We start from the raw sequence: 24,336 nt of genomic DNA on the forward strand, positions 1-24,336 counted from the left end.
TGGCTGGCAGTCTGGCAAGTTTACCTTCTGGTGTCCCTGGTGTTGCTGGCAATGAAGAAGCCTGGTGTCCTGTCTGGCAGTAGGAGGTGGCTGGGTGAGTTCACCAGAATACTGAATGGCAGGCGAGACGAGTTGGCATCGCTCACTCAGCAGACTAAGAGCTCAAAGTGACGCAGATCCACAGTGTCCCTGTGCGCAGCGACCGGCGACTCAGGGAAACTACAATTACGACCATATTAGCACAGTGTTGTGGAAAACTTGGTATTCAATCTTATAAGAAAACAGACAGATACAAATCTGGCATGAGAAATTGGTGATGCTTCCTTTCACCGTCTCGCGTACTGGAGGGTGTAGCCTGACCGCCTCCATACCAGGATGTCCAGCCGCTCCCCGAGGAACACCGCCAGGGAGAAGGACGCTGTAGAAACACATGATGGGAAATGGGCAGAGGACTGGTTGAGGTCCTCCACTATGACAAGACTCATCTCTTCAGAGTCCGTCTGATATCTGCTGCCCTAGTTTCCTTTCTTTTCTGAGCAGCCAGTTTACAAAAATAACAAATGTGTGTTTATCCCGACAGTCCTGGAAGTAAGAGGCAACATGTTTTCCGATCTGTTATCTATTTTGTTTAATAACTACATATGAAAAATATGTATTTTCCCATGACACGCAATACACACACAGATGGTTTTCAGCTACAGGATGCACAGGAGTAACAGTGTAAACGCAGTATAAAACACAGATCTTCCACGTTGTCCTCTGCTCTGTATCTTGTCCTGAAGCACTTTCACCTCTGACAGCTTTTCCAGTTTCCTACCACCTGAGTTGCTGCAGTTATTTTCAGTTACAGCATTGACCCACACGGCTGGGTTTCAGTCTCAGGGCTGAGTGCAGGAGGCCCGTTTACTGAGACAGCATTTCTCACATCTGGGCACAGGGCTAACACAGCCACACTGCACACAGTGAGCACAGTCACACACTCACACACGCTAATACATACACACTTGCTTACACTCGACCTTGGCAGCAGCACACAGTCTATGCTGGCACAGTGGCAGCATGGGGCTCCGGTCTGAGACGTGGCTCCCAGGGGCAGCAGAGGGTCCACAGGGCCTCTCAGCCCCAGCAGCAGGCAGACTGCTCTGGCAGCACACAGGCCCTGCTCTCTCGGGGGGCAGAGCTCTGGCCCTCCCCAGGCCAGCCAGGCATCCTGCATCACAGAAAGGCTGGCTGTCCCGCTCCAGCACAACTCTGATCTCAGCACAGAGCTCCTCCACCTCACAGCACAGAGCGAGAGAGACGCAGGCATCACAAAGTTCTTCATCTTTCACAGGCTGGGAGGTCCAGCCGTGCATTGCACACGGTCCAGCCATGTAATGGGGGAGCTCTGGGCCCCGCCTGCTGACAGCTGGGGGGGTCAAGGCACGCCGACCCGGCAGATGTCGAGGGGCGGCGCCCCACCCTGGCCGTCAGCGTACTCCACGTGGCCGTTGTGCAGGTGCCCGTACTCGAAGCGGATCCGCAGCTCACCGATCCTGGATTTGGGCAGGATGTCTGGGATCCACTCGATGACGAAGGGCGTGGGCTCCTTCTGCTCTGCTGAGGTGTTGCCTGGCAAACAGGTAGGGATGAGCAAGTTCACACACACACAAAAAAGACAACAAATCAAAATATAAAAAGATAAACCACATCCATTTCTACTGGGTGGAATTTAAAACTCACATTCTGTTACACACACACACACAGACTCAAACTCACACACATTCTGATTCTCTCACGCACAAACACACACAAATGTGCACACGTCCTCACCAACACGCAGGAAGGTGCGCAGCTCCAGGGGCCGGATGGCGGTCTGGCGGTCTGCACGGCTGTATGCTTCGGCCACAGGTTCGAGTGGCACCTCAGGGCAGCGGAACGGTTCAAACGACCCGTCGCGGTTCTTCACAAAGCTTTGGGTCACTTCCAGGGGCATCTGCACAGAGACACCCACAGCACTGACCCCACACACCTGTGACACACTGCCCACACCACACTGACCACACACCTGTGACACACTGCCCACACCACACTGACCACACACCTGTGACACACTATAGACATACTTACGGTAGTAATACATACAAACTTACATAGATATACATGAAGAATTACTAGCATTTATTTTTTCTTAGCATTTACAATTGCACTCACACAGAATAAAAAAAATATTGTTCTGTCTGTAGACTGTCACATATTTGTGTGTGTGTGTGTGTGTGTGTGCAGGTCTATGTCTGTGTGCGTGTGTGTGTAGCAGGCAGAAAGAGGGGCAGCTCACCTCTGGAGTGTCGAAGATCTGCTTGACCTGCAGGATGCTGGTGATGTGCCAGGTGTACTTGGAGAAGGTCCCCAGAGGCAGGGCGTCTCGGCGCACAAACGCTGAAGAACACACAGAGAAAACTAAAACTACAACGCACACGCAGTCGACAGAAGCACCTGGACAGCCGTCCCACACACAGGTAACGGATCACACCAGAGTTACTACACTGCACAGAGAGCCCCACTCAGCTACACGCACCACACAGGTCTTCACACACTCACAATCCCCACATCGCAGCAACGTCACGTGAGATTGCTGTGCCTCGAAACTAATACCATTTCTGTCTTAATGTGGAAAAGATCAACTCACTTTCCAAATCAACAATTGTACACCATCCACCCACACGCACACCCCCAATCAGGGTCTGAGAAACACATGAAAATCTATGAAGGTTTAGACTTGGGCAGCAGCTCACACACCTCTGTGTTCCTCTCTAGGCATCTTGCGAGAGAGAGAGAGGGAGGGAGAGAGAGAGAGAGAGAGTCAGAAACAGATAGAGAGACAGAGAGAGAGGAGGGGATAGGCCTGTACCTGTGGTGGAGTTGGGCAGCCTCTTCTTCTTGGAGCCGAGGGACAGCCGCTGCTGCAGAGCGTTGAAGAAGGCCTGTGGGATGTGGAACACCAGGGGCTCCGGCTTCCCTGCGGGCGGCAGACAGAGCGGACACCCATCACACCCGACACACAGCACACAGGCAGCAGCAGTCATAGTAACAGAAGTGATGGCTGTAGCATTAGTAGAGATAGCAGTAGAAGTAACAGTAGTAGTAGTAGTAGTAGTAGTAGTAGTAACAGCAGCAGCTGTAGTGTTGGTAGTAGCAGTAGCAGTATTAATAGTACACCTCTACACCGATATAATGCAAATTCAGATCAAACATGGTAAAGGAAAAACATTTTTGAAAGTCAAATCACAAAGCTGAGCACATTGACAGCATATTTAAACTTTCACTCCGATCTTCATCGCATAAAAATAATCTAGTCTTAAAGTGAAATCCGTTGATTATATTTTTTTTAGCTTTATTTTAACCTTTTCTATAAAAACTCCATTTTCCAAAATTTTTTCAAACTATTTAATAGCTGACAGTTCATGACTTAATCTACATATAACACAGTGGGCGAGGTGACAAAGTGGCCCATGTTCCTATTTGCTAAAATACCCAAATCCTTTTTTACAATAATTTGTTATAATGTGTAATTAAAAGTGTTTTCTGATATTGTATGTGAATTGGGCATTGTCCTAAGCATTCCACGCAGACCAAACGATTGACGTTGATGAAACCAAACCCACATTTAGCAGTGTTTAGTTCCTGTGTTGTTAATACACAATCTTTTAAGTAAGCTGATAAAATAATTATTGTAATTAAAGAAAAGAGATACAGTTTAACTATTGGAGAGCAGATGTATTTACTGCACACACTGTGTCAGCTCTAACAAAAAGAGCTGTATCGTTATATCAGGGTAGAGGTGTATTATTATTATTATTTATTTATCTGATGCCTTAGTCTCCTGTCGCAGTGTGCCAGTATTGTCAGGGGAGTGCTGACAGGTAACTCAGTGTGGATCAGCATACTGGCTACGAACACAGTGGGGGCACAGTGTGCAGCGAGGGCCTCACCATCGAACTGAAAGTGCATGGTCTGGTGAATCCGCTCCGTCACGCTGGCCAGCCAGTGCTGGAAGGGCAGGGACACATGGGCTTCGTCCACTGGCTGGGAGCTGCCTTCAGGGGGATGATATCTTTGTTGTGATTATTATTATTATTAATAATAATAATAATAATAATATTATCTTTAAGGATGTCATTTAGCAGACATCGTTATCCAGAGCAACTTGGTTTGTATAAACAGTAATATATCAAAAATGACAAAATGTTAGTCTGCACACTACAGAGCATCAAATGAAGGTAGGAGAGAAGGGTGGTGCGATGCTGTGCTTCCTAAAGCCATATTATAACATTAGAAATATATATCTTATTGGATTGATAGGGGTAGGGTCTTGTTTTTATGAGTTTCCAGAGCAGGAGCACACAGCACTGAACGCAGGCCGGGCTCTGCGCAGCCCAGGAGTCGTGTGAAAACAGCGCTTTGTTCAGGAGCTGTGAGAGTCTGTGTGTGTGTGAGGGCGCCTTCTTGTGGATCACTCTGAGAAGCGCACCGCAACCTGCAAATTCCCTTCTGCTCAGGTCAGGCTTCCCCCTAAACCCAACCAGAGCAGAGATGCCCCTGCGCCGCAATCCAAATCCCCCCCCACCCCCTGAGAGCACCCAACCCATTGCACGGGGGGCACACGGTACAGCAGGACTGCATAGGACCGCTGCCACCGTATGTCCTGCAAACATTAGCTGCTTGACCAGAAAACAGGGAAAATAAATAAAGAAATAAAAATCAAGCACAAAAAAAATAAATATACATCGCACTTTCTGATTTACAAACACCACCACCCCCCCCCCACCGTCTCCCACCTGGCTTCTTCAGCACCGTAGAGACAGGATGCTTCCTCTGCCCGGGCTTTCGCAGAGGACTGTGGATCCCCTCTTTGGGGGTGCTCACTGCAGAGAGGGAACAAGAGGAGTGACCAAAACAGCAACGGGGTGAGAGAGACAGAGCAATAGAGCGACAGAGAGGAGGGGGGAGAGCTGCACACCTGCCAGGCTGTCATCCAGCTTCAGCCTCTTAGACTTGTGGGGGGGGGACTCTGACAGCTGCTGGGGCTCACTGGGGTACATCACCGCGCAGCCTGGGCTCACATTCAGACCTGGCAAATATAGACGGGCAGAGCAGGGAATTGCAACACTATCTGCTGTGAACTACTAAGCTCCTGTCAAAGGCCCTGCAGAAAAATACAATATGTTAATTAAATCTTTTAGTAGGTATTTATTGATAGATTACAAGTCAGTCAGGAAATTAAAGCCGTGTAACCACAGAATAAGATATGAATTTTTAAAACACATTCAGGCACTCACTTGGTCACTCCCTGTCTGTCTCACACACACACACACACACACACGCACTCTTACCACTGACGTCGTAGTTCATGAACCCAGAGAACTCAGAGGCCAGTTTGTCGTCGCTGGCGAAAGCGCAGATGCAGGCGTAGAAGTGAATGCAGAACTCTGGGGAGGGAGCTGCCTCGGAGGAGGAGGGGGAAGGGCAGTGTGGGGCTGGGGCCGCCTCAGGGAGGACGAGAGCAGAGGGGTCCCCCCGCTCCTTCAACATAGGTACCTCTCCTGCCCCATCCTCTTCTACCCCCTTGGCAGCGACCTGGCAGGCGCAGTAAAAGCGTGGCCCCTCCTTGCGCTCGTGGAAGCTGAGGTGCAGCAGGCCGAGCGGGTGGAGTTGGCTGCGCTGGCACTTCACCACCATGGCCCCACGGGAGACGCGCTGCACCAGGGGCCCGGGTGTCTGCATGGCCAGCTGCCACAGGGTCTGCTTGGTGTCGGTGGGCGCCTGCAGAGCGGCCAGCAGGGAGCTCTTGAGGGTCAGCGGCGTGGCCTCGGCCTGGCATTCCATGGCCTGCTTCATGTGCAGGCAGGGGCTCTCCTGTGGCTGTAGGGGAGCGGATGAGGACAGTGCCTCTGTCCCCCGGCCCGCGGAGGAGCCCTGGCGGCAGGCGGGCACGTAACAGTGGCCCAGGCTGATGTGGGTGATCAGGGTGCCGTCCGCAGTGGGGATGGCCGTCTCCGTCAGGCCCAGCTCCACGAAGCCACGCAGCTCTGGCCCACGGCCCCTCTGGCGCACAGAGAAGACCTGCACCTGCCCTGCCCCGGCTCCCTCCTCGCCCGCCTCGTCCCCTCCGCTGCCACCGCCAGCCGTCACCACCCGCACAGCCTCGGCGCAGGGCTGGATCTTGCGCGCCCCGCCCCTGAACACCGCGCCGCACGCCTTGTTCTTGCAGCTCAGGCCCCGCGTGCCATTGTAGGTGCCACACTGCGGGCACTTCCGGATGCCCCTGAGCGTGGGCTTGCCCAGGTTGGAGAGGAACGGCGGCGTTTTCGTCCTGTCCCGCGACACCGCAGCGGCCACCCCCACGGACACAGGGGCGGCAGGGAGCCCACCGCCACCCCCTACGCTGCCCTCCATCCACGCACCCTCCGCCCCTTCTGCACTCACACAGCGAGCCTGCGGGCGACAGGGGAAGGCTCAACAGTGGCGACTAGAGAGACAACCTTGCAGGCTTCACATGACACCCTTAAGGAGTGATTTATATACACAGGTCAGCTGTTGGGAGGGAGATGCCACAGTACAGAGCAGAGCAGTTTAATTCTGAACTCTGGACTCTCAAAGCAGGCTGGAACAAATGACTTGAGCCACAGGTCAAAGTGAGCAGCATCCATCTGAGGAATCTGGTCTCACCATGGGTGACTCAACAGACCTGTGGCTCAGCAGACCTGGCCATCCCTGGCACACCTGTGTCTTAAGCATGTTAATTTTGTCCCTATTCAACATTTACAGGAGAGGGCAAATGTGCATACAACTAGAGATTGTATTGGTAGTTATTTTAGAGGCAGTTGTAATTATGGTGAAGTACACCGATCAGTCATAAAATTATGACCACTGACAAGTGAAGTGAATAACACTGATAATCTTGTTATCCTGGTACCTGTCAGTGGGTGGGATATATTAGGCAGCAAGTGAACATTTTGTCCTCAAAGTTGATGTGTTAGAAGCAGGAAAAATGGGCAAGCGTAAGGATCTGAGCGACTTTGACAAGGGCCAAATTGTGATGGCTAGACGACTGGGTCAGAGCATCTCCAAAACTGCAGCTCTTGTGGGGTGTTCCCGGTCTGCAGTGGTCAGTACCTATCAAAAGTGTCCAAGGAAGGAAAAGCGGTGAACCGGCGACAGGGTCATGGGTGGCCAAGGCTCACTAATGCACGTGGGGAGCGAAGGCTGGCCCGTGTGGTCCGATCCAACAGACGAGCTACTGTAAGTCAAATTGCTGAAAAAGTTAATGCTGGTTCTGATAGAAAGGTGTCAGAACACACAGTGCATCGCAGTTTGTTGCGTATGGGGCTGCGTAGCCACAGACCAGTCAGGGTGCCCATGCTGACCCCTGTCCACTGCCGAAAGCACCTACAATGGGCTCGTGAGCATTAGAACTGGACCAGCAATTGAAGAAGGTGGCCTGGTCTGATGAATCACGAGTTCAAGGTGTTGACTTGGCCTCCAAATTCCCCAGATCTCAATCCAATCGAGCATCTGTTGGATGTGCTGGCCAAACAGGTCCGATCCATGGAGGCCCCACCTCGCAACTTACAGGACTTAAAGGATCTGCTGCTAACGTCTTGGTGCCAGATACCACAGCACACCTTCAGAGGTCTAGTGGAGTCCATGCCTCGATGGGTCAGGGCTGTTTTGGGACCTACACAATATTAGGCAGGTGGTCATAATGCTATGGCTGATCGGTGTATATACTTTTACAATCTAGGATTTAAGACATACTGTTTAATGTATATCTCCTATACACTTTTGTAAATTGTAATTGGTAAATTGCATCTTGTTTTGAACTGCACTGTATTACTGCACTCTGTATTGCTCTTATATTTTGGAAATCACCCTGGACAATGGCATCTGCTAAGAAATAAATAACATTTTATATAGTTGTCCCAGGATCTTTAAACATAACCTCAGTCATCAGTAAGTACAACACACAGTACTGTATACATTTTAACTGCTGGCATTTGATCGACATCATTATTTATTTATCAGAGCGCCACACATTTCAAACCCTGTCTATTAAACACTTACAAGACCTTAACTAACACAGACAGCATTGCGCAGTGTGAATTGTTTAATGGAGAACAATTAGGAAATGAGGATTTTCTGCTGCAAGTCATTCCTAGTTCTCCATTCAGGCGTGAAATCTCTTCTACTGAAGGGGGGCGACGCGCTATTTATTGCGCAGGACTGGAGCTGCACTCTTGCCACTTCTGCAGGGCGAATATTAACCTCCCTTTACATAGAAACCACCACTTTCATATTTACAGAAAACATGCATCTAACACACGAATCCGTTTAAAGCTATAATTTGTAATTCTTGCTGCAGTAGCTCATTCCACTGCCAAATCTCATCTAAAAACACTGATGTCATTTCCTCTTTTCTTTCCGCACTTTCCTCAGGCTGAACACCACACTCCTGCAGATGCACTCCAAAATGCTTGCAGTGAAATGCGATCCGAAACTCTTTCAGTTCATATTTTTGCCGCCGCAATACGATTTTAATGTCGTGTGTGAGGCGCTACGGCACGCCTGGCCTCGGCTCCACGGTACCTGCTCTTTACCACCTCGCCTCCCGGCTGTTCGGTCGCGGCCGCGGCTGCCTCTCCTCCAGGGTGGCCGCCATTGCTCCTTACAAACGGCGGCTGTAACGAGGCTCGTGATTGGCCCGGCAGGATCACAGGAGCGCGAGATGGCTTGCTGAGCATTCTGGGAGTTGCAGTATTATTGGCAATACTTGCGCTATTGTGTATTGGCTTTTTATAAATATACAGTATATTATATATACACATACAAAAAATTTCTTCAGCTTACTTTTCAAAACATGAGGACAGCAACTTAGCTTGCACAAGGCCAATAGTGGTTTGCTTAAATCCATAATTCTGCCACAGAAGTCACTCCAAACAGCAGCAATGCACCCCATGCTGAGAACAGTGACCCTCACATCCTCCATCAGCCAACTAATCCTCAAGACCAATTCAGGCTGGTTTGTGCAAGTCAGACAGACTCCAACCTTTAACTGCAATCCCATTAATCCTCCAAAACAGCAGTTTTGTAGTAGGTAGTTAGCAGTCATGTCAAAGGGCAAATTTCATTACCAAGTTTGAAAACTGGGCACTTTGGATGAGAAGAGCTCCCTGCAGTCCTCTGCCAGATCACAGGTCAGCTATACCAACCAAGATCTTAATACCAGCATGCATCATCCCCCCCCACCCATAGCCCATATTCTCAGCCTGGAAAGGAAGAGAAAATGACCACACACCAGCTGCAACAGATGCTATATTTATATGCATCAGCATTTTAATGGGACAAAGCAAGAACACATAGTAGCATATACATTTAAAAAAAAAAAAAAAAAAAAAAAACCTCTGTCAAAGCATAAATGTCTGAAAAATGTCCTTAGGCACTGCCTACTCTTAGTGATCACTTTAAATTAAAAGGAACTGAAATAAGGCAATACAATGGGGTCTTGTCCAATTCTGGTATTAACTCCATCGACAACAGTGCAGACCTCTGATCCTTACAGGTATTTAAAACAAACCAACCAACACAAGAGTATTAGGTTTTATACAGTGAATTATTAAAGTCTAATCAAACCTAATTCTGCACTGCATAGCAATGCACTGGACACACCTGGATGAATCATATATGTGCACTACGAATGGATGCCCCAGACCAGTGTTCTACTGTGGCTTCAGACCATTTTAGTTATATATAAAATGTCGAGAGAGAAAAAAAAAAAAAAAAAAAAAGCTTTTCATAGTTAACATTTTAATTGCGTTTATACAGTTTCAGAACATCTGCACAGACTTACTGTTTGGTTATTTACATACATAACAGTATTGTAATAGCCCTCCAATAAAACAAAAGGAAAAAAGTGGAATGCAAAAAATGTAAAAATCCCTAATTTGTGTAAGTACATCAAATTTGTGAAAAACAAAACAACTAGTAATAGTATTGTGCAATATTTGTCTGCCTTACATAAAAGAAAAGTGGCAGTAATCCCTGCAATTGGTTTAGTTAAAAAAAAAGAAAAAAAAGCCAACATCCAATACTTTTCATAAAAATTTTCACAAATGCAATAGGTCCTTAAACTTGTCACATGATTATTTCTTATCCCCTCCTTAGGGTCTCTTTCCTGTATTGGACACACGGACACGCAAAAAAAACAACCATCTCATGTTGACAATCCAAATGACATGAATCCCAAAATAATGAAAAAAAAAAAAAAAAACCAAATTAATATAAAAAGATTGGTTTCTTTCAATTTCACTGTAGAGAGAAAAAGTCACTACATGTATTTTGTTTTCCTTTTCTGTATACGTACGAAAGGCATAGTCCTTTTTTTGTTGAATCGGATACTGTCTGTCTGTGTGAACGCGTGATCACTGCGCTTGGTATCCCGGCGAGCCAAATCCTGCCTGGTTAGCTATCACACAGCCATTCAGTCCCTGTGGGGGCTCAACCCTCATGTTAGCACCCGTCCACGCAGCGCTGGCCTGTGTTTGACTAGACAAAGGAAGAGAAAATACCAACGTAAGGAGGACGTCAAGGAGGAACTGGGAACGAACATAGCGGCCAGTCAATTAAACCTTTTCCAGCTTCTCGATTACGAGGATTTTTAAGGATTTCTGTTCTACAACCAGTTTGTGGACACCACCTTTCAACAAGTGGCAGAGAAGAAAAATAAAATGAGGGAACTAAAACACGCTGCAGGCATGACTTAAATTCTTCCTAAAAGGGCTTACTTGATCTGCACTGAGATTACTTGGCTAGGGAGGCCAGAATGGCTGGGGTATTACAAAAGAGGCCTGACATTACATGGGAGTAGGGAATCGCTTACTTAAAAATCACTGGACAAGCAGTGTGTGGGGTGGGGGGCACAGGGGTGGACCACAATACATTCAGGCTCCACACAACACACCACAAGAGACTGGCGCATGAAGAATACAATTTACTCGATCACAGCCCATGCTGCTAAACTCATTTAGTCGAGGTTTCACAAATGCCAGTTCCTCCTACTGAGCATCAGATCCCTTTTGTGCCATTTAAATCAAATCAAAATCTGCAGCAGGACCCCTCCAGTTCGCAGTTTGAGCCAATGTGCATTTTATTTTTGCCCCCAGTAGTTGTAATGCAACCTGTGCCGATTCTGCAGGTAGTACCCCAGTTCATTGCGTTCCAATATATTTTAATATCTCCGCTCCAGGTCAATTGTAAAAAATAAGTATAAATACATTCATTAGGGAATTTTATTTGCAGTTGTATAAAGTAAAGCTACTGGAATATGCAGTCAAGTCCATAAGCAGCTAAGGAGGAAGCGAAGCGTCCAAGAAATACCAAATCTCACACACTTGTCCTGGGCTTGGTTTCACAGTCATTCACTGAAGGTAAACCAAACCAGGGTCTCCCAACCATGGCTGCACAGCTTGGCCTGGAAGGTGGGGTTGACCGGACCAGTGAGGCAATCCTCAAACCTACAGACCGTTCTAGGACTTCACTGAACAAGCGCGATGGCAGAGATCCATTCGGGTTTCTCATCTTCTAAAGATTTATACAAATTGGTCCCACACGTGTAGTCTAAAAGCTTTAAAACTTTATAGTTTAAAATGTTAAAAAATAAAAATCAGGACTGGTGATGCAAAACTCCAGTCCTACACTGGTCTGATAGGTGTGTGTCACCCACACTGATCACAGGATTAGCTTGGCATCAGAACTAGCTGTGCTGCCTCAGTCAAAATAGTGTAAGAAAACCAAACAATCCTGCCCCCAATTGAAAAAGACTGCAATACTTAAAATGATTTCAAACATGGTGGAAATAAGTTTGTGGCATTAAAAATGTAAAGAATAAAAGTCATATGTACACGAGTTTAATTTCACCACAAAACTCATGGAGACATCACAGGCAGAGACTTTGACAAGCACTGGGTCAGAAAGCACAGTGTGCAGAGCACTGCCCTAACTAATGAGGACCAAGACTACCCCTTCCCCCATGCAAAACACCTCACAATTACCATCAACAGATTCCATGCAATGTAACACTTCCACACAGCTGTTAGGCAAAAAAACCAAACACTGGGCGTAAAAGGGGGAAAGGTTGTGTTCAAGGTGCTGCTACAGAGTTACAAATCTCCAGGGTTTGCAAGATAAAATAAAACTAAACCTAAAAATAACTTTCTCCTTAGTCTATCCAGCCAAGAAGCAGATCTTCTGGGGTGGGGGTGTTCTTTTACACTGTTGCCTTGATGCTCCTGCAGCCCAATTTTTTACCGACACAGCCAGGTATGCAGTAACATTACCCGTTTATGCAAACCAACATGTGTCCTCCCCGTTTTGAGTGGCTGCTATGGCCCCTGGTTTGTCTGCACGAGAAGGCACGTGGGGGGGGGGGGGGAAGCTGCTCCTGTCAGGGAACTCATTCCCTGTCGTCCCTTACCTCCAGCCTACCCTGAAGATTCACACAATTTGCAGTACCATACCAACACCCCCCCAGTCCTGAACCACAAGCACCCTGCCAGGCGAGACCCACAACCCTATAAGTGGCAATGCTGACTAGGTTGGCACAAATAAGACGCAGTAGAGTATGAGTAAGTCTCAGTCGGGTAGTGGTGGGGGGGGGGGGGGGGCATCAAATAAAATTGGCTTTAACAAATCCGCTGTCATGAGCCGAGTCCATCTGGCTGCGTCGTATTCCCCAGGGCAGCTACACTGAGACCGCATGCTCTGCCGACTCCCACAGGAGCCGAAACCCAGTTCCTCAAGGTACCGCAGCAAGGCCAGTGCAGACCAACAAGGTTAAATGTTGCAAAACCTGCTTGCTCTCTCCAAGGGCATTGGAGACACCCAATCAGGAATTCAAGCATTTATTCATTCATTTAAACACTGAAAAAACCCTTTTTTCTCTACGTGTCTGACAAATTGAAGATATTGGTTTGGCTTGTGTATATTTTAAACAAATTCACTGAAGTGAGTGGGGTCCTGGTTATCTTTGGACTCTGCTGGTTATGCACAGAATGAAGGAAAAAAAAGTTGTGTTGCAGCAAGTTCTTGTTTGGAAAAGAACAATTCAGAAGAAAAAGCAGTCCCAGTCCAATTAAAACTGTACAATGTCTAAAACACATCATTACCAGTTCACTCTGGACAGTAGACCACTAAAGCATTAAACATAAATCCCATTGTATTACCCAAAAAAAGTTTTAAATTGCACTTTTATACTATGTTCTGAAGCACATCAGCAACACGATCGGTTACAAAAACAATTCAGTTCAAAATTCAGAAGATAACAATTTGTTTAAAAAGAAAAAAAAAAACAGTTATACACATTTCTGGAGGGCAATGGAAAAATAAGAAGTTGGAGGTCTGCTCATGTACCAAATAAAATGTTTCAATAGCACTCCAATTGGGACGAATAAATCGACTGATCCGCTTAGAAAACTGTATTCCGTAAATAAGGAGGCGCCTCATGGAGGAGGGGGGCGGAGGCGCTGGTTCGTCTGTCCAAATCGCCATTCCTCTCGCACGTGAGGGGCTAGATGGGGTCTGCAGTTCGTAATGTTCAACAAGTGTGGAAGATGGGGGAGGCGCGTGCTGTAGGAGGGGGGATGTGCCTTTTATTGAATTAAAACAAGGGGGGGGGGGGGGGGGGAAAAAAAAAAAAAAAAAAAAAAAGCATGGACCAAAAATAAAGCTGAAAATACTCAGTAAATGCAGGAATCTCCCAAAATCTTTTCCTTGGAACTCGGGAAATCTTCAAAGTATGTCGTGTGTCCTAGAAAATCTTTATTTTTATCTTTAACTCATCAGCTTGGCAGACACTGCGCTTACTTACTTGAAGCCCTGCTGGTTCCAGGCCTGCCCATAAACTCCATACGTAGGCACTTGCCATCCATTGGGCACATACTGGCCAATCTGCTGGGCGTTGCCGTACCACTGTCCCCACTGCCCATAAGGCTGGGCAAAGCCTACTTTATTTTGCTGGAAAGTGAAGAAAAAAACAAACAAAAAAAATACATATTCAGTTTGATGAGCACTTTAAAACAAACGCAAAATACTAAATTTCAATCACTCGATTTCAGGGATTGTGCCAGCTTTGTACAGAAAGATCAGCTACATCCAATCCCAAATCAGCCATCATTGTCAATTACTGCGCCAAAACAAAACAAGCACTAGTGTGGCATCGGCACTCTGTCTTGACACAACCCAGGAACTCAACCGGAGAGACTGAGCAGAAATGACCAAGGAAACGGGTAGTGTTGTCACTTACCTGGGGCACCTGTACCTGCTGCATAGGGTTCATCATGTCGGGGGTCTCCTTACCCCAGTAACACTTGACAACATGGCCCTCTATTGAGGTGCCATTCACAGACACGATGGCATGGGCTGCTCCTTCATGGGAGTTAAACCTTGAAGGGAGGAAAAAAATAAATAAAAATGCATTCATATCAAGACTCCCAGCACAACCTCAAGCTTTAAGGAGAGAGATGCTGAAAATAAAGAACAGGTGCAGTTTGAAGCACCTCTGCCCACTACTCCACAGCTCTCGCAATCAAGGCCTGCAGGCTGCAGCAGTATTCTTAGGAACTACTGGATGAGATCTGGTTATAAATAAACTCTTAGTTCTGGATGAACTGGGTTGAATTTAGGGCTTTGCTTGATCGAGCCAATCCATGTTTTAGACCTGCAGATACACATCTATGACCTACAGCGAAGGCTAGCAGACAGGAGATTCACACACCTCACAAATGAGTATCCCTTGTCTGGGAAAACTCTGATCTCCATGATCTGCCCGAAGGGGGAGAAAGTCTGTCTCATCAGCTGCTCTGAAAACAAAAACAAAACCAAAGTCAATAACTGGCCTGAAAGTGAAAGTGAAATACATGATTGATACGCAAGTGAAGAACATCTGTATAAAGTAACTACAGCAAAAGATTAATCTGACCAGAGGAATGGAAGGCGTCACATAACAGTGTGCAGGTTCAGGCTTCCAATCCTAAATCAAGCACAGATTTTCACTTGCCAGATAATTCATACATATAACCTCCTACAGGCCAGTTTTTAACCACCCCTAGCCCAAAAAAAAAAAAGTTTTGAGCACTCACCAGTTAGGCCAGATGTCACACCACCACAATAGACTGTGCAGTTGCTTGGGCTGGACTGGTTGACTACCTCATCGAACGACAGATGTTTGGTATTTGCTGCTAGGAAAAAAAAGAAAATAAAATAAAAGCTAAAAGTAAGGGAAGAGGAAAAAAAAAAAAAAAAAAAAAAAAAAAAAAAGCAAGTTCACTTTGACAGGAAGTGCCAGGAAACCCAATAGCAAACCACTGTTATATGTGGATTGGCAAACAGCTGTGGAGGACTGCAGATGTCTGTACTGCACACGCAGTGGGAAAGCCTGTACATTAGCGAGGGAACTTACTTTCATAGGTAGACTTGGGAGCCGGGGGCTTCCTTGTGGCCCAGTTCGTTCTGATCTGCCTGCCTCCCAGCCACTGGCCTCCCATCTGCTGGATGGCATTCTCCGCATCCTGAACCAGGAGCAAAAAATCGACAACGGTCATGATTAAAACAATTAGGGGAGAAAAGTATTAATAAAATCTGGTCATGCTCAAGGCCTTCCAGAGTGAGCAGAAACATCTGAATACCTGCAAACTGCCTCACATTTAACAAGACGGAAAATTTGGGATAAAAAAAACCTACCCATTTGTTGAAGAAAGAGACAAATCCATAGCCTTTCGATTTGCCGGTCGCCATGTCTTTCACCACACGGGCATCACTGTTGGAAGAAAAAAAAAGTGCTCCGTCAGATCACATACGAACCAAATACGATTCAAGTCAAACTGAGCATGTTAACAGATGTTGGATTTCGCAACAGTGCCGTTTCTGCACTTACGATATCCTTCCGAAGGGAGCAAAAGCCGCCTTGATGTCTTCTGTGGTGATTTCTGGGCTCAGGTCGCCAACGAAGACATGGAAGTGATCTATAGTGGAGGGAAAAGGATAAAAATTGATATCTTGCGGTGTGCCTTCCTACCCAAAATAAATTGGCTTCCTAAAGGACAAAAAGTAGAACTTATTCCTAAAGCTGCAGGGCAGAGATACTATTCTTTGTTGCCGCTGGCATATACGGAGAGAGGGATACTCACTGCTTGTGTCTTTCTTCTGGCTGCTTGGTGTGGTTGCCCAGTTCACTTTAACTTCCTATAGGAGGGAAGAAGGGAGGGAGGGGGCACGGGGCAGGGGAGAGAGAGAAAATAAAAGATAAAACATCTTTACTCATATTCAGTCCACACTTGTAACGTCACGGTTTGTGACGATTAAACTACAATCCTATGCTCAAATGTGAGCTGCTGCTGCCACTGTTTTTCCACTGATGAGACCAAACCTGATCACAATCATAAGAAAAAAAATAGTGTATATACATTCCAGCCCCCCCACCCCCCTCTCTCCACAATTTCCGTGATAATTTGGAAAAAATAAATGTAAGTAAAAAGGTCTAAATAACAGGGAACTTACAAACGAGTGAAAATATGAACTTGTTTAACTCCTCAATGGTCCTTCATTACCTGTTGAGGATAAAATATTTGAAACTGAATGTCTGTCTTTTAAAGCTACAGGTTTTGCAAAGATAAAGAGTAAAATTAAATAAAGACATGATGCAGATGTGGGTGGGTATAGGGCAAGGCACTTGGGGACTACTGTGCAGTGAGAGAAGGGAGGTACAAGTCACAACACTTAAAATCCACCCTATTTATTTCAGATTTAGATTGATATTGACTACCACAACAAAAGCCATGGGACACCCAGTCAGAAACAAAAATTATACTTGTGAAGGATCACAGTGGCACTGTGTAGCAGAGCGATGCTGTTACAAGACGTTGAGAAAGCGGGTGCGTGAGCCTTGCCGAGAATCACCCGGAAGGGAGATGTGGGGACTGGAGGCGTACATTTACTATGTCTCTCACCCAACACACTATACAATAAATTTGCAAGACAAGTAGCTTCCACTGAAGCGAAGCTGCCTCTGGCCTGGTTCCCCAGGGTGGAGAAGCAAGCAGTGACTTGGCTAATCAACACAGAGAAAAGGGAGAATTTCAGCAGGCTGTATTGAAGGAGCCCAAGTTGGGCATTCAGCCAAAACACCCTGGGGGTCCTTTTCTAAACTATGGAAATGGCAAAGGGTGCATTTTCAAAACTCATCCAAAAAGGTAGTGCCCTGGTACGAAGCGGTGACAAGACCGCAAGGCCCCATGCGCCGAGCCAAGAGGGGTTTCCATGCGTAGGGGCAGCTACAGAGTTGGGTGGAAAAGGTCAGTGGGGTTTTTCCTAAACCGGTAGCCAGACAGACAGGGTCTGATGCAAAAGGGTTATATCAGAAGGCCTTGATATTTCAGTGAGGGGACACCAGCCCCAACCCCCGCTTTGCAACAATATACATTTGCGAAGCAGAAACTAAAATGATCTTGTGAGGGCCATCTCCACTGACAAACTGTTACAAACCACAAGGGCGGCAATCCAGGGCAGAGTTGAGGTTCACAAGGCCCTTTAGGGGCCGTGAAGAGAATTTGCAAAACTAAAATCACAGGGGCCAAAACATTTCACACCCTGCGAGCTGCCATCTACAGAAATCAGGTGTCCCAAGACTTTCAGTAGTTTATGCAAGTATATAGATGTATTATTTATTTAAATGAAGCAAAGTAAAACATTTTCCTGCAAAAGCTACAGGCATTTCAACACCTATATTTAAACTAGCCCAAAAAAAAGAAAAAGTTTGATATTCAAATATCTTTCCTCTCATGTGACCAGCGTAAACTGAAAACTGCTGACATAATTTGTTAGTGAAATGTATTTTTTTTTTTTTAGTTTCTCTCCAAAAAACAAAATTCTTAAATTAATTTGACCACATCAGCACAGTTTCAATTGCAAAAGTGAGGCTTACATTATAATTTACACTACAAGATCATTGTCATATTTGCAGAAAAACAAAATCTTAAAACGTGCCATTTGTGCAGTTTTTCTAAAATTATAAATGTGATTTCAGAACCCTGAAGGTCAGTAGAAAAATCAGTTCAACAAAAAATCTACAGCAAATCTTGTGGTCAAGTAGGCAAAAAAATAAAATAAAATATAAAAATAATCATAAGTGTTCACTGTTAAAGTGAATAAGGGAAGAGCAAAACATCGTTTTAACCCATTTGATTAACGAATCCTTAAACACAGTGGTTTATTGCTTCCAACACAGTGAGCTCTCCAGAGCGTGAGGGTGACGGTGACGGTGAAACAGAGCTCCTTGGTCCTCAGAGGCACCGTGTCAATGGGTCATGCTAGGTTAAGGGGCGGCATTTTATGACCTGAAACTACTAGAGTGCTTCAGAAATTACTTACCTGTTTAAAAAGAAGCAACTGCTTATGGTACGTTTTAATGAAAAAGCATGCCATTTCCATCACAAATTTCAAAGGACAATCTAATTTTAGCAATCCTCCAGAAATACCAAAATTCTGTTCTTGGGATATTACTCTTTGGGAAAAGGAAGGAATAAAATCCATTAACTAATTTTTTTTTAACTATTACCTTTTTCAGACTCATTAAAACAGTATTTCAGGTTTGCCAAATCAGAACAGAAATTAGCTTTAAAGTATTTGCCAATTCTACAAAAGTCTCTAAAACATGGCAAACAATTTTCAAGGCGCTGTGCCGTATACTAAATTATTTTTCTGCCAGTGTGCACAGAATCAAAAAAGGGTGCACGTGCATGTCAGTGGGCAGGAGGGGATGGTGTGCCACACAAAAATTTGAAAGTTTAGGAGCTTTGCCTTGAGCTTTAAAGGGATGGGAGACTAACTCACAAGGTCTACAGGAACCCTGCTGGGGAGGGAAAAAAAAACAATCTGCACAAATCATACTTCCATCCCCACCCGTCCCAACTCACCCTGTAGATACGATAGCTTACCTTACCCATTATTTTACGTCCGTTCATGGCAGCCAAGGCAGCGGCCGCGTGCCGGTGCTCATAGAACTCCACGAAACAGTACGGGTCGTTTCCAGCCGTCTGTGGACAGCAACAAACCCATCATGGTCAGTAAACACAAGGCCCTGTCCCGCCAGCCACCCAGCCCGAACCCATTCAAACATCAAGTTCCATTTCAACTTGCCCCGACAAACCACCTCATAGTGCTCTCTTTCTTCCACACAACCCAACAGCCTTGAGAGAGAACTGTAACCTGTGCAAGTGGAGAACCTCAAAAGGAGAGAAAGCCACAACACAAACAGGTAAGCTACCACTTCCAAGGGTGCTTGTCACTCTGCTCAATAGTGGTCAACGAGTAAAAGTAGGTCCATGCCCAAACCAATTTCCCTGCAGATGACCACGTTGGTTAGGCCAGTGCAGGTCTAGACTCGGTGAGCAAGCAAGCACAGCCAAGCACCAACACGCACTGACAAAGGATTGGTCCCATTAGAGTAGTGCTGTGGGATTAGTCCTAAAAAGCTGGTGCACATTCTGGGTAATAAAATAGGCTTTTTAAGGCACTGGCAGACTACAAACATCTGGATCTTCCCTGTGAGGAGGTGAGCGGTAAAACAGCCCAATAGTAAAACCAAAAAAATGGCTGCTCACAATTTTCACCTTTATTAGGCTATAAAGATTAAACTTACGTTATATATATATATATATATATATATATATATATATATATATATATATATATATATATATACATACACCCAAGCATTGCAAACAATTCAATGAGTTGTTTCAATAAAGAAAACTGCAGTACTTACATCCACAATCATTTTACAGCTTTTGCACGGCCCGATCTGACTGAACAGCTGGAGAATAAGGGCTTCCGTCACATCTCGAGACAGGTTCCCAACATACCTGCAACACAGGTGGAGAACACAATAGAAACGGTGTAGAACAACAGGCGTGATGGAGCTCAGCATTACTGCCCGGGCACTGTACCACAGTCAAGCAGCAAATTAAAACACCCCAGTGTAGTACTTCCTATAAAGCAGCTCAGGTATTGTTACATGATTTATTATTACAAGTAAAAACACAAACTAAGTATGATTTACCATCTGATCAACACTGAGAATGACGTCATACATTGCAAGGCTGACCGCAAAAGTCCTAATGCGGAGTCTGAAGTACCGGAGTTTCTTAGAAAGCGTGTGGACTTGTACTGCATGTCTTCCCCGGAAAGCACAGCTCCACTAAACTGGTGTGACACGCCTGCAAAACTAAACCCATGCTTACCTCACTAATTATATATATATATATATATATATATATATATATATATATATATATATATATATATATAGGAAATCCCATAAGGATTTGTACATGATATGCCGGGGGGGACGTCAGTAGCTATTTATCACAAAGTAACAAATAATCCATTTCGTGATTTTACAGGATGGCGTTTATAAGAGGTTAACTTTTTTTTGGTTGCATTGTTTTCGTAAAACATCCTTCATTTCCAAGACGAAACACGTTTCATCATTTCCGCAACTGACACGTAAACCCTCACATACGCGAGTAAACGCCGCGTATTGGCACGGGCAGAGCTTCATCCAGCCAAAACCCAGCTTTCGTGGCACAGAGACCCGAGGACTCGCACAGCAATTACACATCGAGACATACATCACTATACAGCCCCCAAAGGTGATGGGCAAAACCACAGTTAACTCAGTTATTGCGCTCAACCCGCAAGCGACCATTTTAATTGCCTACAAATCAAACGCCAGCACCGAGGCGCCTTTGTATACACGGCCAGTCACAAATAAAGACCCTCGTCGAGATTAATACACAGAATAAAATTAAGCACTGAGACTATAGAGTGGAGACCAAATAAAAGCTGGGCAGACCGAGTCGGATGCATCACTGAGCACAAAGAGGAGTTTTATACGGGGGGAAATACCCGGTCGCCATTGCATTGAGCTGCACACTATTATTAATCAAGAGGTCGGGCCGTGTGCGATTCGCTACACATTCCCGTTCATTTGGGATACCGATGGGGGTGATTAAATGACCCCTGGACATTGGGAAAGCGACGGATTAGGCCAACCAAAGGTCTAAACACAAGCAGCCCGCTCAAACTGAAATGTCACAAAGTCCATTAGTTGGCTGGCGAGGACCAGGCCTTCCCTAAGCTCCACACAACTGTGAAACTAGCACAGAAACGCACACTCCCGCCCGATGCAGCCGACGTGCAGAAATAAAAAGGCGTTTATATTCACATTTGTCGATCACGTGTAGATTTGTGCGTTTGTACATCTGACACTAAAAGAGTCACGTCGTCATTCCGCAGCCCGGCGAGCTCCGTCTGAACAGATGGAAAATGGACCTGGGCCTTTTTTCCCCCCCAATCCACACACTGCGAAATGAAACGCCAGTCTGATCCTCGTCGTGGACACAGACCTGTGATTAGCAGGACGCAGATGCCGTGTAGCTGAGCTGCTGGAGGACTGCGACCCGAGCGATGGGGGATAACACGTATTTTGAGGTATAAAAGCGCCCAGAAGAAAGCGTGTTTGAATGGAGCAGCCGCGGCGCGGATACGGAGACAGACAGCGAAGATGGAAATATACTCACAGGGTCTTGGGTTGCTCTTCGTCCATCATCTTCGTCCAGAGAGTGCTGCGACCCTGAGAGTAAATCCTTAGCGCGTTATATTTCTGACGGATTGTGTCCGAGTGGCTTTCAAACAGCACAAACTCTCCCGTCGCCGCCTGCTCCTGTTTTGAACAATAGAAAAGCGACACAAGATGGCGGCGGAGTCGGAGCGGATATACCGTCGCGCATGCGCACTGGGGGGAGCGGGGGCTGAGATCAGTCCAGCGGGCTGGGCAGAGCGTGCATCACCATTGGTCCGTTTATTGAAAATGTTGGGTAATCCTGGTATTACGTGGTCGATTATAACCCGGAATGTAATTTATCATGTGCATTTGTATTTTAATTAAAATGTGTTAACGATGTGTGCATAGCAGTAGCCTACTTATACAATAATGGCAACAAAAGACGTAAATAAAAACATGTGCGCCGCCCGGGAATCGAACCCGGGTCGCAAGAATGGGAATCTTGCATGATACCACTACACCAGCGGCGCTGTTAAGTTTCATTGCACAGCGATGCCTTATATCCTAACTAGTAATCATGACGTAATTTCTATTGACTGAGGTTTATTGCTTCAGTTAATATAGTTTTATAACTTCAGTTTTGTACGATGCCCATTCCATCGCAGTGTATTTGAGTGCAAGCATCCTCCAAGGACGACATCCAAAATAATACATAAATAAATAATAGTATCTGGTTAAGGTTGTTGAAGCTTTCATTTTATCACATTTCTGATCTAATTACACAGTTTAAACTAATCCATAACTCATTAACATACATAAATAAATAACTACATAATATATCATGAATCCCTTTATTGCAGATACAGCTACATTTCGACATGACTGGAGGACTGCTCTAAGAGATCTGAAGACTATGATATATCTATAGAGAGAGAGTGTGCCATTATGTGTTCTGTTGCCTCTAACCTGCTTTTTTCTACTGAAAAAACATTACTGCGCTGTCATTGAAGATTTGGACATGGATGTAAACTCAGCACTGAGTTTTACATCAAAAGGGTCTCTCAAAGGTGTGTTTCTATGCCATCAAAGATGATGTTGCATTACAAAATATTTATTGTGTGAATTGGAAGCCACAACCACAAAACTCCACTCCCTAGAGTACCCCAGCATCTTTCAGTTTTCATTCCAACCTCAGCTCTCAATTACTTAAACAATTATTTTTTCAGACCTGTTGAACATTGTTCATAGGTTATTCTTCACAGTTGACTCCTAAAGGTTTTGATTGTGGTTGCCACTCTACTCGTGAAGGAGTCTGCAGCCGTGGAAGAACTGTTAATCAAGGTCAATGAATCAGAACCAGTTAGTTGTAACTGACTGCTCTATATGTGTACGCTGTGTGTGCTGGGTGCCAGGTAGGTTTTAATCTGCTAAAATTAGGAAAGTTAAGAACTGGAGATAAAACGCCTCAGACAAAATGCTGTGACGGGAGAGGACAGGCTGTGAAATGGGTTTTGCTCTTTGGGCTTCTGCACACCATCACTGTTCACAGGTCCCCCCACCAGCCCTTAGCCGGGTCTCCAGCCGGGGCACGGGGACAGGGTTAAAATGGCTTGGGTGATCCACCAAGAGGAGTGGAATAAAAGGTGTGGAGTGGAAACCAGAAGAGCCAGGACTGGGGCCAACAGCCGGGCACGGCCCTGAGCCCAGCTACCCAAGCCTTGGCTGCGGTGGAGCTTTCCTGTCTGCTAACTGTGGATATTCTCTCCCCCCTTCTCCCTTCAGGTGCTCAGTGTATATCTAATCTCTCTCTCTCTCTCTCTCTCTCTCTCTCTTACTGTTTATCTTTCTTTGGCCTGACTGCCTGTCTGTCCTTTACTCTGTAACATCAATGTAATTCCCTCCACCTCTGTCCCTCTCCCTCCCTTTGTGTCATCAGGGTGTTTGTAACCACCTCCATCCCCTCCCCTCTTCAGGGTGAGGTGTCCTCCCAGCAGATGGGCAATAACCTGCTGCAGATGATGTACCAGGAACCCCTGTGCTGGTCCTACACATTCCAGACCTTCTCCTATATGGGTCACATTAAGGTCCAGCTGTGGTGTGTGTGTGTGTGTTTGTGTGTGTGGGGGAGCATATTTATGTTTATATTATCATTATTATTTATTTATTAGCAGATATCCTTATCCAGGGCGACTTACAAAATATAAGAGCAATACGAAGTGCAGTAATACAGTACAGTTCAAAGCAGAATGCAATTTACAAATTCCAAGTGTAGGAGAGCGCAGGATCGAGGGTGACTCCTAGGTTCTTAGTGAAAGAAGAGAGAGTGTTGTAGATTCCAAGGGGATTGAGATTGAGGAAGAGGGGGGGGAAAAGAGGAGATCCGATTTGAAGAGGTTGAGCTTGAGGTGGTGCGAGTACATCCAGGCAGAGATAGCAGACAAGCAGGAAGAGATGCGAGAGGGGATAAGAGTGTCGGATGAGGGAAAAGACAGGAAGATCTGGGCATCATCTGTGTAGACATGGTACGAGAATCACGTCTCCTACCGACCAAGCTTCCTTTTCTTCATTCTCACCTCTCTCGGACTCTGAACTTTCCTCTCTCCTCCTAAGTCACAAACCTACAACGTGTGCCCTGGACCCTCTCCCTACTCGCCTCCTCCAAGCGACCGCTCCTGATCTACTCC

General features: G+C 45.9%; 2 protein-coding genes and 1 non-coding gene across 5 annotated transcripts; all 3 read right to left on the bottom strand.

The window, feature by feature from the left end:
- Positions 1-611: 611 nt before the first annotated feature.
- Positions 612-8,702, bottom strand: c9h2orf42 (chromosome 9 C2orf42 homolog). 2 transcript variants are annotated; one of them, XM_066714253.1, is made up of 9 exons: positions 8,626-8,702; positions 5,373-6,474; positions 5,000-5,110; positions 4,818-4,904; positions 3,972-4,076; positions 2,891-2,998; positions 2,318-2,418; positions 1,813-1,975; positions 612-1,611 (listed from the first exon to the last, which is right to left on the bottom strand). In XM_066714253.1, exons 2-9 carry the CDS (start codon positions 6,433-6,435, stop codon positions 1,418-1,420), a joined length of 1,932 nt encoding a protein of 643 aa, XP_066570350.1. In that variant the 5' UTR covers positions 6,436-6,474; positions 8,626-8,702; the 3' UTR covers positions 612-1,417. The 2 variants fall into 2 exon arrangements, 1 of the variants encoding a protein (XP_066570350.1); XR_010820022.1 differs by having other exon boundaries at positions 1,478-1,611; positions 1,813-1,997.
- A 647-nt stretch (positions 8,703-9,349) lies between these two features.
- On the bottom strand, positions 9,350-21,868 carry tia1 (TIA1 cytotoxic granule-associated RNA binding protein). Of its 2 annotated transcripts, none has more exons than XM_066714254.1 (12): positions 21,669-21,868; positions 19,853-19,949; positions 19,023-19,121; positions 16,218-16,272; positions 15,965-16,052; positions 15,772-15,847; positions 15,491-15,599; positions 15,171-15,266; positions 14,807-14,891; positions 14,336-14,474; positions 13,901-14,046; positions 9,350-10,581 (listed from the first exon to the last, which is right to left on the bottom strand). In XM_066714254.1, the coding sequence occupies exons 1-12, from the start codon at positions 21,695-21,697 to the stop codon at positions 10,458-10,460; spliced, it is 1,143 nt and encodes a 380-aa protein (XP_066570351.1). In that variant the 5' UTR covers positions 21,698-21,868; the 3' UTR covers positions 9,350-10,457. The 2 variants fall into 2 exon arrangements, with proteins under 2 accessions (XP_066570351.1, XP_066570352.1); XM_066714255.1 differs by having other exon boundaries at positions 15,171-15,269; positions 21,669-21,866.
- A 243-nt stretch (positions 21,869-22,111) lies between these two features.
- On the bottom strand, positions 22,112-22,182 carry trnag-ccc (transfer RNA glycine (anticodon CCC)). Its single transcript has one exon. It is a non-coding gene; the product is annotated as a tRNA-Gly (tRNA).
- Positions 22,183-24,336: the final 2,154 nt, after the last annotated feature.

The sequence above is a fragment of the Amia ocellicauda genome, chromosome 9, assembly GCF_036373705.1.
Source record: "Amia ocellicauda isolate fAmiCal2 chromosome 9, fAmiCal2.hap1, whole genome shotgun sequence".
Lineage (NCBI taxonomy): Eukaryota > Metazoa > Chordata > Actinopteri > Amiiformes > Amiidae > Amia > Amia ocellicauda.